The sequence below is a fragment of the Phoenix dactylifera genome, chromosome 8 (genome assembly GCF_051530095.1).
Source record: "Phoenix dactylifera cultivar Ajwa chromosome 8, Ajwa_hap1_PhDact_Kaust_v1.1, whole genome shotgun sequence".
Taxonomy (NCBI): domain Eukaryota; kingdom Viridiplantae; phylum Streptophyta; class Magnoliopsida; order Arecales; family Arecaceae; genus Phoenix; species Phoenix dactylifera.
In genome coordinates this window covers 4,852,867-4,868,492 of record NC_143197.1, presented here as the reverse complement: position 1 = coordinate 4,868,492, position 15,626 = coordinate 4,852,867, and the positions used below count along the sequence as shown (strand labels likewise).

The 15,626-nt window shown below is 39.7% G+C and overlaps 2 protein-coding genes across 4 annotated transcripts; both read left to right on the top strand.

Moving 5' to 3' along the window:
- Positions 1-3,255: 3,255 nt before the first annotated feature.
- On the top strand, positions 3,256-10,511 carry ETG1 (E2F target protein 1 (ETG1)). Of its 3 annotated transcripts, XM_089924705.1 has the most exons (15): positions 3,256-3,913; positions 4,381-4,494; positions 4,610-4,717; positions 5,139-5,270; positions 5,351-5,398; positions 5,588-5,635; positions 6,112-6,234; positions 6,424-6,582; positions 7,659-7,733; positions 7,921-8,034; positions 8,250-8,452; positions 9,164-9,299; positions 9,436-9,663; positions 10,019-10,086; positions 10,197-10,511. In XM_089924705.1, the coding sequence occupies exons 1-15, from the start codon at positions 3,734-3,736 to the stop codon at positions 10,309-10,311; spliced, it is 1,851 nt and encodes a 616-aa protein (XP_089780831.1). In that variant the 5' UTR covers positions 3,256-3,733; the 3' UTR covers positions 10,312-10,511. The 3 variants fall into 3 exon arrangements, with proteins under 3 accessions (XP_089780831.1, XP_008782636.4, XP_089780832.1); XM_008784414.6 differs by lacking the exon at positions 5,351-5,398 and having other exon boundaries at positions 3,374-3,913; XM_089924706.1 differs by lacking the exon at positions 5,588-5,635 and having other exon boundaries at positions 3,374-3,913.
- A 136-nt stretch (positions 10,512-10,647) lies between these two features.
- On the top strand, positions 10,648-14,728 carry LOC103702115 (HMG-box (high mobility group) DNA-binding family protein). Its single transcript, XM_088702478.2, has 8 exons — positions 10,648-11,298; positions 11,491-11,621; positions 11,748-11,888; positions 12,831-12,918; positions 12,999-13,085; positions 13,957-14,001; positions 14,123-14,181; positions 14,297-14,728. Exons 1-8 carry the CDS (start codon positions 11,218-11,220, stop codon positions 14,319-14,321), a joined length of 657 nt encoding a protein of 218 aa, XP_088558604.1. The 5' UTR covers positions 10,648-11,217; the 3' UTR covers positions 14,322-14,728.
- Positions 14,729-15,626: the final 898 nt, after the last annotated feature.

The window sequence follows — 15,626 nt, the reverse complement described above, 5'->3', positions numbered from 1 at the left end:
AATCTTGATTTGCAAAAGAATTTAGCCACCCCCGCCCTCCTCTCCGCTCTCCTCACCCTCCTAGTTTATCCTTGGTTGGTGGGCACGATGTGGTCGCACCACACCAAACCAGATCCATGCAAGCTAAGCGTCGTCTAGATGCACATTTGCTCAAGTTATGGCAAGATTGGCGGCTATATACGTCATTTCGGACTCCAAGAGAAAGCTAGCGCGACTAGCTTTAAATGAGAGTGTGGAACGAAAGATTTTTCCTTCTGGTTCTCAGAAACGCGCATAGGGTCTGACGGGAAGAGATAGGGGTTCAAAAAAAAAAAGAGTTATCAAATCAGACAAGGTACTTGAGTTTGTGAGGGGATGTTTTGAGATCCCGAAATCTCTGTGTGTTCTCCAATTATATCTTGAGCCTGGCTTCCGCGACGTGGATGGATTTAAGGAGTGGAAGGGCGAGCGGAGGGTTAGTCTGCAAGGTGGCTCTTTTATTCTGTGCTTGTCTCTGTTTCTTCTCTGTTTGTGCTCTGGTCTCAGGAACCGGCAGTGGGAGGGCTTCTGTAGGTGAGCAAGATTTGATTTTTGTTACGAACCCGTTTGTCTTGGAGCTTGAGGATCTGTCATCCTAATTCCTGCTAAATTTTGTTGCCCATGGGGTAGAAATACTGTAGCTTTACTTCATCTGGTTCTATCTTTTGGTGTTCCATTGTGCAATTTAGATATTCTTCTTGTGATTGATTTCTGATTATATATCTCCGACGGAGTCGCGAGGAGTTCTCTTTTCCACGACACACACACACACACACATACACACAAAAAAACGAGTTCTCTTTTCAGTTTCTAGCTCATTTGCAGTGGTTTTACATGACTCTGACTAGAGATACTCTTTTTCTTTTGATTCTCTAAAATTAGCCTTATCTTGTCCCAACTCTCTCTGTCCAAAACATCAGTTCTATCTATTAACCTATATGCCATGTAACCGGGAAGCCACTCTTTTAGTCACAGCCATCGATTTTTCTGATCATGTGTTAACTTTTTTTTATATATATATTTGCAGAAATTAGAAACAGGAGAATGGATTCTTGTAAGCAGGTATTCTTCCTCTTCGTTCCTTTATGAATAAAAATAAGGATCACCAATTTCCTCTATTTGAACTCTTCATCGAAGTTATATTCTAAAGTTACATCCTTAATGACCTTCAAATATTGAAGTGTGAAGAAGCACTTGCTACAGTGCGACGCCGGCGTCCTGAGAGTTCCCCGTCCGGCGGCGCAATGTAGGAACATGCACGCTTCTCTGCTAACGTGCTCGTCTGGCCGACCAGGGCCCGTCCACGGCTACTGGTCTATGCTAAGATGCGCTTTTACCGTAACTGGACGAATTACGAAATTTCCCTGGGACCCACCCGAATCAATGTTGGACCCATTTCAAGGCTCTCCGTACTAACATGCACGAGGTGGTGACCGTATCCCGCAGGGGGGTTGCAGGAGGCGCGACGTGGAAGGGGTAGCGGCGGTGCCCCGGAGGATTCTGGGCGGGCCGGGGTCGTATCCTCCGCGGTGCACGTCCAAGTGCGGCAAATGTACCCCCTGCCGGCCGGTACACGTGCCGGTCCCGCCGGGCACGCCCGTGACGACGGAGTACTACCCGGAAGCTTGGCGATGCAAGTGTGGCGACCGGCTCTACATGCCGTGACGGCTGAAGGCCCATTACAAGCAACAAAACTGCACAAGCTGCAAGCCCGACCAATTTCATGTTATTGTTGTTACGTAAATATTGCGAAATTAGTGAAGCTAGGAAAAGTGAAGAGGGGATACACTGGATTTTCTAAGTTATTCATGAGGATCCTTGGCATGCAAGTGTGCTGCTGGTGTTGAACGTAGCATTGCTGCTTTCTACGTGCCTTGCTGGTTGGTGGTGTGGCTCGAGCGGAGTTGTGATGGAGGGAGGAAGGTGGGACGAGATTAAAAATATTTGTATATAGTATACTGATTTTATAGTGTTTTTGCTTTGATGGCTAAATAGTGAAAGGGGAATATCAACTAGTCTTGCATTAATTTTTCAGAACATGGTTGGTATTTGATTGTACACAGATAAGTGTTGGGTGCATAGCCACGCACGGGTGCACTTTTTACCTGCACATTGCAGTCTTGGTGCATGGATATCTCTCTGTGCCATAAATCTTGTGCAGTGTCGACGATAGATGGGAGATGATGCAAGTTCTCTCTTAGAAAAAGAGAAGAATGCACGTAAGATAACCAACAGGAGAGTTCTGGGAATGCATGTTTCGTGGTGCACTGAGCTGCGTGCCAGCGCTGCATGCTGCCCGTGTTATGACTCGGAATAGTTCTAGCAACCAACTGGAACACTGCGATTGCAATTGATGTTGCACACGGTAGCAACCTATATGTTAACGATTGTGGTCTTAAAATCTCGGGCAAGGTCGACATGAATAGCCATCCCATAACTCATCATGATTTCGCTCTGAGTCCTTCTCTCCTAACTTCTACAAACATTTTTACTATGCCTGTAAGCTAGAATAGGAATGATTTCGAAAGTAGGCACTAAAGATTATGGGAAGGGAAGAGGGATTGGCGATGAATCCTGAAAAAAAATAGTGAACAAATTCTCATCTCGAGATATTAGAAGATGCAAATTGGGGTTCGAAAAAAAATGACTTTATTTGGTTTTCCTTGTATTCTAGATGAATATACTTTGCCCCGAAATCTAAAGTTGATATTTAGAGGGATGTATATTGGCCAAGCCATGAATACCTTAATAAAGTTTGTTTAAGAGTAAGTGGCCAACAAAACAAGTAAGCCACTTGTTTCCCCAAGGAAACAAGTGGCTCTCACAAGGCCTGGTTTTTGTCATTTTGGGTTAAGCTTTGAACTAGCCTTTGTAATAAAAATAGTTTGGGGCTGGCGGGACGATACATCAGTTGATCTTCTCTATCCCTCAAACTAATAGTTTCCATTTTTCTGAATGCATTGCTGAAGGCTTTATCAAGATTTGTGCAAACCTAAGAACTTAGCCAAATATATGTGCAAGCTTATCAGGCTTATAAAGTTGTTGGCGACCAGAGCAACTGATCTAGGGATTGAATCCTATGGTTATTAGCATTTGAGGAGTTTAAGGATATTCGAAGCAAGGTTATCTCCTATTTTGTAGCCTATAGGCTATAAATCCTTCTACCAAAAAATGCTGGAAATAAAAATAAAAATGCACTTTATCTAACCCTAAATGTCTTCAATTTACAACAGTTTTTGAGTTGTGTAAGGTAAAATTTTGGTAGCTTCTCTCTACCCTATCAAATATTTCTAGCCTTCTAAAGGTTTATTTGGATGTTTCTATAAAACTGGGCTAAAAATCCTGTAAGATTCGTAGAGCGGACCAGAAGCACTTAGCAGTCGCCCCGAGTATCTTGATAGAAATATTGGTTCCAATGACGAAACTATCGTGTGATTGAAGATAGATTCGCCAATTTGGACAGCGTCACAGCCGCACCACATGGAGGATTCTACTTAGCGCGACGTGCACCGAGCCCAAACCTGATCGCTGGACCCGATCCACTTGCACCATTGCCGTCCATCCGACAGCCAGTTTCGTGCCCTCGATTTTGGCGGGAAGAGATGGCGGGAAACCGCGTAAATTAACTCCATTCAGACGCCCACGCCGAAAACCACCAGCGCAACCACGGAGGGAGAGAGAGAGAGAGTCGTGCGACTGTGCGAGCGATCGAGAGATGGTTGGGCTTCCGTACGATTTCCTCGCCAATCCTCTGGGGGCCGTGCGGCTATCGTTCGAGAAGGCGGTGGCGGAGGCGCCGCCCAACGTCGATCCCCCGGCGGCCTTCAGAGGCAAGGACTGGGGGGCGTTGGACCTCTTCCGTGACTTTCTCTTCGAACAGGGCGGCCTCTCCCAGGTATAACTATTGCAAAACCAAACCCTAATCCGAGCTCTAGTTGTTATTCCCATTTTTCTCTAAGACCACCTTCAAATCCTAGAAATGGAAAGCAAGGCAGGCAAAAGCCCTAATTTTTGGCATCCGATCGTCGACCTTTTGGTTCTTTAGCTTTAAAACTGCCTTTTCGGGAACCCTAACTTCTTCTTTGTTGATCGCAAGGTTTAAGATTCTATCTGACCGTTTCCCCTATTTCATACTAACTAACCAAATCAAACCCTATACCTCTCGATCAGAGTGCTGGACAGAGAAAAAAAAAGTTTTTTTTGGCCAACCCCACCTCGTCTCAACAAGATTAGAATGGAAATCCCGGAGTTCGATGCTGAATATGCTGTTTTTTGTTAAACAGATGATTCTTTTTTTGGGTTTTTCGGTGTTTTTCTGACTCGGCCTTTGTAAAATTACTAGTTCTTGATGATTCTTTTTAGGTGCCAGTTCTTGATGCATCAACTATTCGATGGATTCAGCCCAATACACTGGTGCGCGTCAGGGGAATGGTTCAAGATATGCTTGGCAATGAGTTTTATATTGGTGCTTATAAGGTATTGCCTTCTTCTCGGTCCCATGTTTACTTTAGTATATTGATCTCTGGCTGTTGGTTTTGTGCGATCTCTCAGTAACCACATTGCTTCTAAATGAGTACCTTAATTTGTGAAGGATGGGTCGATATGGAGGACGAACAAGTTTACGGACTCGGCTTTGTTTCCAATGCCGCCTGCCTATGAAACGCAGCTCTGGGAGCGCCATCTTTTCCACTGTGTCCCTGTATGTTGTCATAGCCGTTTATAGATGCGCTTATTATACCGAACTGTTCCTGTAAATAGATTATTCTATATCAAGTTCTTTGGTTTCGTACTTTTACGTCTGCTAAGTTAGAGAAGCAACGTGAAATTTTGGTTTCGTGTTTGATATGCTTAGAAATATTGTTACTTTGCTGGACTGTTCCCATATATTGGTAATCCTCCATCCAGTTCTGTAGATTCGTGTTCTTTTTGTCTGCTGAATTAGAGAAATGAGGAGAAACTTATGTTTCGTGATTGATATGTTTACATGATTATGAGTTTATCCAGAGATAGATGAGTCAGGAGATACTTATGCTTCTTCTTCTTCTCAAGTAAACTGACTTACATAGATCTTTAGTACCCTCGTTGTTTATGTTGCATGCTTTTTTTTGCATTATTTCCAGATTCCAGGACAGAATTCATGGACGATGGAGTTGTCCCCCTCTCCAACAGTTAGAAATATGTTAGGCTGCTGTACATCCCAACATGGTGAAAAACGTATGAGGGAGGAAGATGCTGATGGCATGGATTTAAATGTGCGTATCCACTCTTTCTAGTGCACCGTTGATGTATTTTTAGTACCAGTTCATCTGATTAAGCATGGTTGTTTTTACAGTGTTCAGATCATGGGGATCAGACCTCACCATCATCCAGTAAAAAGCAGGTAACTGCGAGATATCATTTTGATGATCCAATTTTTATCTTTTTGAAGTTGCAAAACTTCTAAACTTTCGTGAAATATGGAAAATGGATTCTTTCTGTTCAGAAAATCCACATTTTTTTGAAAAATTGGAACTGACCGTTGATGTATTTTTAGTACCAGTTCATCTGATTAAGCATGGTTGTTTTACAGTGTTCAGATCATGGGGATCAGACCTCACCATCATCCAGTAAAAAGCAGGTAACTGCGAGATATCATTTTGATGATCCAATTTTTATCTTTTGAAGTTGCAAAAATTCTAAACTTTCGTGAAATATGGAAAATGGATCCTTTCTGTTCAGAAAATCCACATTTTTTTGAAAAATTGGAACTGAATGTGTTGCCAGCATGTCAGCAAGCATTGGGCAAAATTTAAGGAAACTTGGTTACCTCGAGGCTAACAATATTTTATCAATAGTCAAATTAAATTTAACTTCATATGGCTTACCGAGCTATGAATAGCTACTTCTATTTTTATGAACTCATGGTTAAAGCTAACAATGGGTGGCAATGCGAAAGGTTAATGCAGTTGAATATGTTTCTCTGTAGCTACAACCTCATTGCATTCACAGGTTCATGTGTTTAGCATAACATTTGGAAGGTTTTATGGGCTTTAATCATGATTTTAAAACTGTGGATAGTAGATGCTAAACTTTTTTACATCTGTTCCTCTACAGAAGGAAGATGAGTATCTGTGTCATCCATCCCATTCTTCAGCAGAATTGGTAAATCATGGTTGTTCGTTGCAGCAAAGTAATGTTGCCAACTTTGATGCAAGTTCCCTTTCATGTTTAGTAAAGGTAAAATTTCTGAAGTTGCTTATTCTAGTTTATTTTATTCATTTGGCAATGGTATCCGTTTTGGTGTTGTTTTCTTCATTTACAGATTTAATATTGAGTTACACTTGGTGCTTTTCACACCCCTGCTTTCTAGCGTTTTAATCCATGAATATCTCAGTAATATTTCTAATGGCCGTTGCATTTTTGCAGGTCTATGATATGCCAGAGAGTCATATAAAATTGAATGATGTTTTTGAGTTTATTGGCATCTACACATTTGATCCTGACCCTGTTGTTCATAACGATGATTCTGATGATCTAATGGATGATCTCATGGAGGATGTGATGGTCCATCTACCTCCCAGTAAGGTAGGTCCACTATTTTGAGCTTATAGTTGCTTAGTTGCCTAACATCTGGAACAAAATATAACCAGGCCATGAACTGGTTAACATCCTGTTGGTTTGTACCATTTTTCACTGGTTTTCACCATAAATTATGTGAACCATGCTTCATCTGCTTCTAACTTCGCCCTGCAAATGAGATTAAACTTTGTCGTGTTTTTGGTTTTTAGCTGGTCAATTTAACAAACCCTTAAAAGACGGATCCATCTGAGCATGTACTATCATTAGCATAATCACCAGTGACTTAAAAAAGGATTTATTATCAACTTTTAAGAATTTAAATCTGGAACATTTGTTTCAGCTTTAACTGGAACTGGGCATTTTGTTGATTGAGGTGTTACTTGTAGCATCAGTCTTGAGCTTTCTAGATTGGCCATATGAATTATCTGATTATATGAAATTATATATGCTGGCCTATCATTTGAACCACATAATTTGCTTGTTAATCTTGTGTGCTTGCAAAAAAATGGGGGATGATTTATAGAATTGGAAAGTGAGATGTCAATATGATTGATGAATGTTAGATCTGCTACCACGAGGCTTTGGTTAACCTGTCCATGAATGGCTCTTGTTTTAGGAAATTGTATCTAAACTCAGGTGTGATTATTAGTAACACACAGTTCGACTGAGACTATGAATCTTGACATTGATAAACAATGCCCATTCAAGCGCCACCATATCTGTTAGATTATTGACTGAAGTGTTGTGATGTATAGCAGATGTGGTTGTGCTTGTCTAATTGCTTATCTGTACCACAATTTTTATATGGTGGTTTTATCAATATTCTGTTTCCAAAAATGATAAAATCTTCCAGCTACTTATGATGCTTACTTTCATTTTCAATCCTGAATTTGCATTTTGAAATATTGTGCTAAGACAACTGTTGTCCAAGGTATCCTTAAAGAAGAAACAGTCATTATATGTATTCATGTATATGGGTGTATGCTCTTCTGTATGCTTGTACATATAATTTTATGCGATTTATATTATTTGTTTTTATTTTTGACAATATAACAATTTTTTGGCTAATGTCCTTTATTTAGGTACCACGCGTTCATTGTTTAATATGTCGAAAGCTGGCTGTCCAAGATTTTCTTTCCAATTTTCATGTCATTGAGGTAATTATAACTTATTTTTGCTCCTCTTATGTTATCCTGTAGTAGTAGTGTAGTATTATTCTCTCCATATGATGCCCTTACTCCTGGATTTTAGAAGCATCCTTTTGCATTTTATATCCAGCAAATTCAACTTGGTATTTTTAGTTATGTTCCAATGTGAGTGGATTTTGAACATTTCTGGTTGCAGCCTTTACCTAGTATTGTTAAAGGGATTCGAGAATCATTGCTTGGGCATCTTTCTATGGCTTTAGGCAATGATGGTTTAGCAGCGCAATGTGTTTTGTTGCATCTTCTGTCAAGAGTACGTCATCCCCTCTCTTTCCTCTTTCACTTTCGTGAATTTTAGATTAAATCATCCACAAAAAGATGGTTATTCAACTGAGACTCATTTATTTGGTTGGTTGATTGCATGATATAGTCATGACCATATTGTTGTATGTGACTTCCTGCCACTTAATTTTCATGTGGAGTATGACTCGCTTCTACTTGCCACCTTTTTTTTTTCCTGTTGAGCAGCTCCGTGCTAGGGTTGATGTGGTCACAGTGGGCAAGCTGTCGCTCAATCTAACAAGTTTTACTAGAGAAAGCGCATCAGTTTTTGGGAATCAACTCACTGCTGCAATACAAATGCTTTTGCCTTTCACACATGCTATTCCTCTCACAGTGGAGTACCTCAACACTGCAACACTTAAACCCAGAAAAAATAACCAGACAGGAAGGTAGGAGATCTTCATCTTTGTTTGGGAAAAGTGTTTTCACTTTATTCAAATTTGCATATCTATACCATATTATCATGGAAATTCTTGCAGTTGGGCGTGTGAGGCTCAATTCCAAAGCCTGAAACCATTCGAACACCCTTCCATGTCTCTAGTCTATATTTCTTTTGGGCTAGGGATTCCACCATGGGCCCCAGCCACCTGCAACCTTTTTTCCCCTTCTTTTCTTTTTACCTCTCATCTTCTTAGTCGTTGAAACCTCTTTCCCTTACAAACTACCCCTTCTCTCGCCTGCATGAGTTCGCTTGTGTTGTTTTTTTCTCTTATATTCTTCACCATCTATGAGATGGGAGACACCCCAAGTCTAGAATCTCTAGATTCTGTTATTTCCATGCTTTGAAGTTTTTTTGTTCCCCCAAGTAAACTCTCACGTGCATCATATGCGTAGAGTTCTAGTTGAGTTTAAGCTTGTGAGTTTCTAAGGTTTTGAATGAAAAAGAACTTTCTTCCCTATCGTCCTTGATCAGTATGTAGCTGAGCTCTGAACAATTGTTTTGGGGAGTTTTGCTCCCTATTCCTGCCCTCTGGTGCACTGGAAGATGCTCTGGTAGTGTGATGATGTTTTTGTATATTTCTTTTAAAGGCTCTTTCTTTTAGTAATTGATACATGTTGAGTATGAATAACAAATTATTGTGGTTGAATGATGGCCTCAGGTTGGTGGCTGGAGTCTTGCAGCTAGCAGAAGGTACCCACTTGACAATTGATGAGACTCATATGCAGGCTGGAGTGCTTGATTCTAATGGTGTGGAGAATGCAAGGTTGCTTAAACATTTAATGGAGTGGCAAACGGTGACTCTAGTTTTCATCTTTTACCAATTATAATATTATAGTGCATGGAGGCAAAATTTTCCAAGCCCCATCATTAGTTCGTTTTCAGTTAAGATGAAATATGAATTTTGCCGCTTAAGCTGGAATTTCATTTCAGGTTGAATACGACTTTGAGTACTACAAGTTGGAAATGGCTGCCGATGTTCAATTACTTATCCTGTCTGAGGGAAAATCCAATATCTTGCCAGCTGACTTGGTTTTACCTTTTCGCCCTACTGCTGTTGCGGCTGCTGTGAATCCAAGTGCCGAGGAACTTCAAGCTTGGAGATGGTACTTGGCCACTTTAAAGTCCCTCCCTCACTCCAGTGAACCAGAAATGCATCAGGTACACATCTGGACTCCTGCTTCCCTATCAAGCTTGTTCACATCTGATGGGAAGGGAACAAATGCTTAACGACCATCAAAATTTTCCATACGAGCGCATGCAACGTTGGCTATGGTCAGATGGACTGCTGTCTTGGTTGGAGAGAATCCTAAGACTGCAGAAATTCAGGGCTAGGATGTGCTAAAAATGCACACTTCAATAATTTATTAATAATCATACAAATCTTTGATTTTTTCATCCATGCACATGAGCACATCTACACAATGAAGGCAAGCTGTCAGTTTAGTCTTTGATAACTAGCATGGACCTTTTTCTTGAAAAAAAAAACTTATACCAACATCTTTCCTCCTTCCAGCTGCTGCAAGATGAATTGGTTGCAGCCATGCGAGGAGATCGGAGTTTGGGCTGCACAGATCTCAACAGGCTTGCCATAAACCTTGCTTTCAGCTCTTAAAATTTTATAATATGAAGACATTTACTTTAGTTTTCATGTATATTAGGAAATGAATCCAGTTTTCCTGTTTCCTTTTCAGATTGCTAACAATGGCCCAACTAATGTCCTCAAGCTTTGGTGAAAAGACTCTCTCCTTGGAGCGTTGGCAAATGGTCAAGGAATTGGAGAGGCTTAGAAAGGAGAGGCTCAAGTAAACCCGGTTTGTCTAATTGACAGCAGTAAGAGTTAAGCTGGGTGATTGTGGACAGATGGTCCCTGAAAGTGTATGTGTGCAGTGTCTGTGGTTATTCTATCCTGTATTATTACTGTCAAGTCTTCAAGATTTCTATGTTTATTTTTGGGTGATTGTCCTCACACATGAATTTTAAGGCTTTTAACTTCAGTTATTGAATTCTGACCTCTCCTTTGTTTGCTGTCCCCTCCTTAAAGATACGAGACTTGAGTTGCACTAACAGTTTGATAAACAAAGAAATGTTAATCAGCAGCAAAGAGTTACCTTTGAACTATTGTTTGGATCCTAAATCTTACAAGTTGGTTGCCAAAATTTATCAACACCTGTATCTAGACATTACATGAATTCATATCCAGCATCCAAGAGCGTCACTCGACTGATGAAAAATTATAGTCGATAATCTGTAAAAATTTGATATAATGCTGCCATGGGTTGAATGCAGGTGAAGAGTTCCTAAGGTTAATTTAAGGATCCATGCTAATACCCGGCTGAGACAATGTGTTTTTTGCTTTGATTTTGGTGACTGCAGAAAACTTTGGATATTGTCACAAAATGTAGGGGAACAGGAGCATTATATGATGGCCATGGAGTTTGGTTTCTCCACACTTTTAACAACCATTAGAACTTACTTTTACGAACTAAAAATTGATGAGTGGTAATTACGTACAACCTCATCGGCACCTGGTTTACCCGGTCTGCTGCTGCGGTATTGCCTAACGAGTAAGCAGCAGAAGTAGAAACGAGAAGGAGAAGTCACGGTGGTTATTTCCGTGGTTGCAACGGCTGTGGATGCGACCCCATCACATCGCAGCAGAGACTCCCCACCCGAGAAAAAGCGTCCCGTCATCGCCGCTTTGAGAGCCCAGCTATGGCGGCCCCGCCGACGCGTCGTGGTACGGCGAGCCAGAGGCGACGGATTCCGTTCCTCGAGTCACCTCCCCACTGGCCCGTGAGTGTAGATTACCGGCGCCCTTTTTCGTTATCTAATTCGGGCAAATTTTTGAAAGTCGCCCGAAACATTGATCGAAATGCCTCCACATCCGGCGCGTCGACTTTTAATAGAGCGCGCCTTTAATTAAATCGGGATCTTTTTGGCTCGTCTCAGGAAATCTTCCAAGCGGTATTTTTTTTTTGTTTTTAGTCTCCCTATTGTTTTAAGAAGAGGAACTGGAAGAGCTCCGACTGCAGAGCATTAATGGCGAATGGGTCGAGAGCTGGAAAGCGAGTCCACGCCCTTCGCCGTGCCCCGGATGGAAGCGCCTTTCTCAAATGGTGAAAAATTTTCCTCCTTGCTTTCTTCTGTATGTTCTCTTTCTCCGCTCCAAATCTCTCTCACTACACCAAGCTCTTTTGGCACAAAATTAGTTCTGTATTATACTAAATGTTTGGTTCTGGCAGCGAACATTGTCGTGCTTCGGTTGCGGTTGCCCTCTTAGACATGCACGAATGCGGGGGTAATGGCAGGCACAAGAGACGCAAACCCGGGAAGGAACCGTCAAGCTTTCAAGACCAGCCGAGATCTCCTTTTTGTTGCTTTATGTAAACCATCCTTTTATCTTCTCTCTCTCTCTCTCTCGTTCCTGTCCCATTTAGCTTTTATCCATGTCCAATGCTTGTAATAAGATATGCTCATAACTGCGGTCCTAGTTTCCTATTGAAGTTTGTGCCATTATGCTGACTTGTGCTGCGTTTCTCTGTATTTTGTATGGCGTCTACCTCATTTTTTTGGATTACTTTCATGTTTGAATTATCTCTGAGCATTTCCATGATGTATGGTTCTGTTTAGTTACTCAGCTGTTAAGATAAATGAAAGGGCATTGAAAAGTTTTTGTCAGTTTGGAAATATTGATGCATCTCAACCATTAAATTTTTCAGGAATACTATACTCTCATTCATTTAGCAGGCCCTTTGTAACATCATGACCTTAAGTTCTCATTGTTCATGTGTTTTCTAAGCAAATATGCAATCACTTGTCGTTGATGTGGGGCCTATTTAACCAGAAACTGAGTGATGCATATCTGTCTTTTGTTTAGTAAACTTTATGTAGTTATGCATCAAATTTTCAAAAATTTCATCCCATTTTGTTTATTCTTTCTCCTTTACAAAATAATGGAAATACTGCCATTCCTGTCCAGAAGTTCTGATATTGGGACTTTTATCACAATAGAAAAGATAATTTTTTTATGATGCTTATAACAGCACATTAATGGCTGTCACAATATTAATTTAGAAACCGATCTAGGAAATGTGAAAAATGGTGGTTTTGTTAATGCATATGGCTCCTGGCTGAGCGCTTTGACAAAATAAATGTAGAATTTATTGAACATCCCTGGTGATTTCACATGTTACCATGTTGAGCTGTCGTTCTTTTCATTGGAAGGCTGGTAGATGTTTTTTTGTCAGAATAAGATATGTTTAGTATGCAATGATTGTACAATTTTGTAGTTGTGTTCTCTTCTTCAGCTTGTGCTGCTTTTTCAGGGAAAGTTTTAGGAAGAAATGCAGGGATCGAACTTTGTTGGAAATTAATCGAATAGGATTTGACACATGGAAAAACATGTCTCCATATGTAAGACTACTTAAGTAAATTTTCCTTTTTTACAAGTTCTTTTCAGGGATTGAAGTATCAAATTGGTTTATATTTCTCAGGAGAGGCATAAATATGTCATTCAAGCTGAAAAGGTGAATACAGCTTACCAGAAAATTTTACTGAAAGAGAGTGAAAATATGTCAAAGGTAACTCAGAGCTACATCTCAACCTAACTACAGTTCAGCGTTAACAAGTTGTGCAGGCATGCACTGTAATCAGGGAAAAGTTGGAAATCTTTTCTATTCTACCATAATTCAGTGCTTGCTCAAAAAGCTCTTTCATTAATAGTTAACAAATACTTGCGGGCTTGGGCATGATTTGTCTTGGTATCTATGCAAGTTCTTTGTTGTTTGTTTTCAATGTTTCTCTCTCCTTTATATGACTGACTTCTTTTCTGCTTCTGCCTTAGGTCTCATTGCATTATGATATATTATTTTCTTTCTTGTCTGAAAGTATCTAACAATGTTTTCATAATAGTTCAAAATTAGATATTCAAGTTTGCACGACAAGGAGGCTCTTCTAATATAAAAACAATTAGTTTTGTTCTTTGAAATGCAAGTCTTTAATTATTGCCAGTCTTAAATTCCAGTATTTACAACCAATATATGTTTTCCCTCCAAAGAAAAAATGATGAATTTTGATGTTAATTTGAGAAATCTGCTTGCCTACTCTCTTTAATGCCTTTCTCTATTCTTGATTTGGAAATTTGAACCTTTACAAAAATTGTATCGCTGCATATTGCTCTCAGTACTACAATCTGATGCTTGCAACCTGACAGACAGACAAAAGAGAAATATATTCTTTTTTTTTTTTGAGAAAGGATGGTGGTACGTTCTGTTACTTATTCATCATATATTGCTCAAGTCATACTCTGGAATGAATTTTTGTCTAATGAATGTGCAAACATGATGAGCTTTCTTTCTTGATCTAGAGACTGCTATTTTTAGAAGCTATTTTTTGTTGATCATGGATATTAGCTAGGAGGAAGAATCTGAAATTCAAATTCCTGTGTCTTAGGTGGATGATGAGGCAGATTCAGCTATGGTTGGGAAAATTGATACGGTATGTATGCTTTTTAATAATTGTTCATGTTCTTATTTTATTGAACTTGTTAGCTTTTATCTGGTCTTTAAATCTACACTTCAATCACAATCTGAACTTTTGTCGTCTATCTGAATTGTAGCGTCATGTTGGCTCATCTGATTATGAAGACTCATTTGAGAGTTTTGAAAGTCATGACTGGTCTCTCTCTCTCTCTCTCTCTCTCTGATATTTGCTTAGAGATCATCCTTTCTGTTTGTTTTCTTAAAAGGGACCTTACATTTTTGGTTCTTGATTCATTTTCAATTCAATACAGGGAATTCTCTAGCTCTTGGCTATGATAGGCCTCCTTGAAGATTGAATATTGTGGCACCAAGTATCTTTCTGTTCTTAACACAATGTTCAGCTCTTGTTTTTGGAAGCAAACTAGATTATTGGCTAGCTGTTGTTATTACCACTTTGAAAGGCAAGTCATTTGGCTATTGTGTATAGATACTACTAAGTGAGGGGAAGATTTTGTTTTTGCAACTCATTTCCCTGTTTGAAGGTTTTTTTTCTAAAACAATTACAAGCAAGTCTGATTACATATGACTGTATGAAGTTATTGTTTTCTGAAGCTGGAAAATCTCATGTGTCTTTGTGCCCTTTTTATGGGGAAATGGATCTGGGAGTATCCAATCCAAAATTTCTACATCAGTAGCCCTTTTAATGTTCATTTCCTTGACAAGTGATCTTCAACTGCATTAAATGCGTATCTTCTTTCCACAACCTTTCTTTTAGCGTATTATGAATACTTTTTATTTATGTTCTCAGAACTATACAACCGAAAACAATCACATACTGTGTCAGTCTAGCAATGTGGTGATTGTCTCTATAAATCCTTTGTCATCGAGAAACCACCTATTAATTGCAAGCAGGAATTTTGCTTTTGAAGCTTCAAAATCATGATAAATAAGATGAGTAACTTCTGATGGTCCGTCTTATTGTGGTATGTGCCGTTGCATATGTTTCTTATTTGTTTTGAAACCTAATAAACTAGTTTTGGTAATTGGTCCCTTTTATGTGCTTAGTGTGTTACAGGTTTCATGATTCCAATTAAACTTTCTTCTCCTGCCTCATGTCTACTGTGTGTGCCTACCATGTTTTAAATCTAACAAGCTACTCATGTCCAGTTGTTGAGTCCCCCATATATGATGTGTTTCAGGTTTCATAATTCCAGCCATAGCTTCTTGTCTCTCCGATGCCTATGATATGCTTGTATTTGCTATGCTTTCTTGATGCACATCTCTTTTCTCTCTTTCTCGCTTTGTGTCTCTGTGTGTGTGCATGGTGCATGTGAGTAAGGATGAGAAAATCTGTTCCAGCTTCACATATTGTGTTTGTTTTTTTCAAAGGCCGCTCAGTTTTATTTGTTCTCAGGCATTTGCTTATCAAAGCGCTCCAAATTCACAACTCAACCATCCAAGGCTTTTCTTTCGGTTGAAAGAAATTGTCCACTTTTTTTTCGTTCTTCAAATAATATGGTTTTGCATCCACATAATCTTTTTAATAATAGAGTCGAAGTAGCAAAAGTAATCACTGCCTGATCCTTCTGGTCATCCGTTCTGGCCAATGACTCGTGTAGCTTTATTTCTATAAAACATTAT

What these genes read in the sequence shown, in the direction of transcription:
- LOC103702115 (XM_088702478.2), top strand. Translation starts at nt 11,218, where the DNA reads ATGGCGGCCCCGCCGACGCGTCGTGGTACGGCGAGCCAGAGGCGACGG. An exon ending in TCTCCTTTTTGTTGCTTTAT is followed by an intron (nt 11,889 to 12,830) that starts GTAAACCATCCT and finishes CTGCTTTTTCAG; the next exon opens with GGAAAGTTTTAGGAAGAAAT. An exon ending in TGGTTGGGAAAATTGATACG is followed by an intron (nt 14,002 to 14,122) that starts GTATGTATGCTT and finishes TCTGAATTGTAG; the next exon opens with CGTCATGTTGGCTCATCTGA.
- ETG1 (XM_089924705.1), top strand. Translation starts at nt 3,734, where the DNA reads ATGGTTGGGCTTCCGTACGATTTCCTCGCCAATCCTCTGGGGGCCGTG. An exon ending in CATCATCCAGTAAAAAGCAG is followed by an intron (nt 5,399 to 5,587) that starts GTAACTGCGAGA and finishes GTTGTTTTACAG; the next exon opens with TGTTCAGATCATGGGGATCA. An exon ending in AAAAATAACCAGACAGGAAG is followed by an intron (nt 8,453 to 9,163) that starts GTAGGAGATCTT and finishes TGATGGCCTCAG; the next exon opens with GTTGGTGGCTGGAGTCTTGC.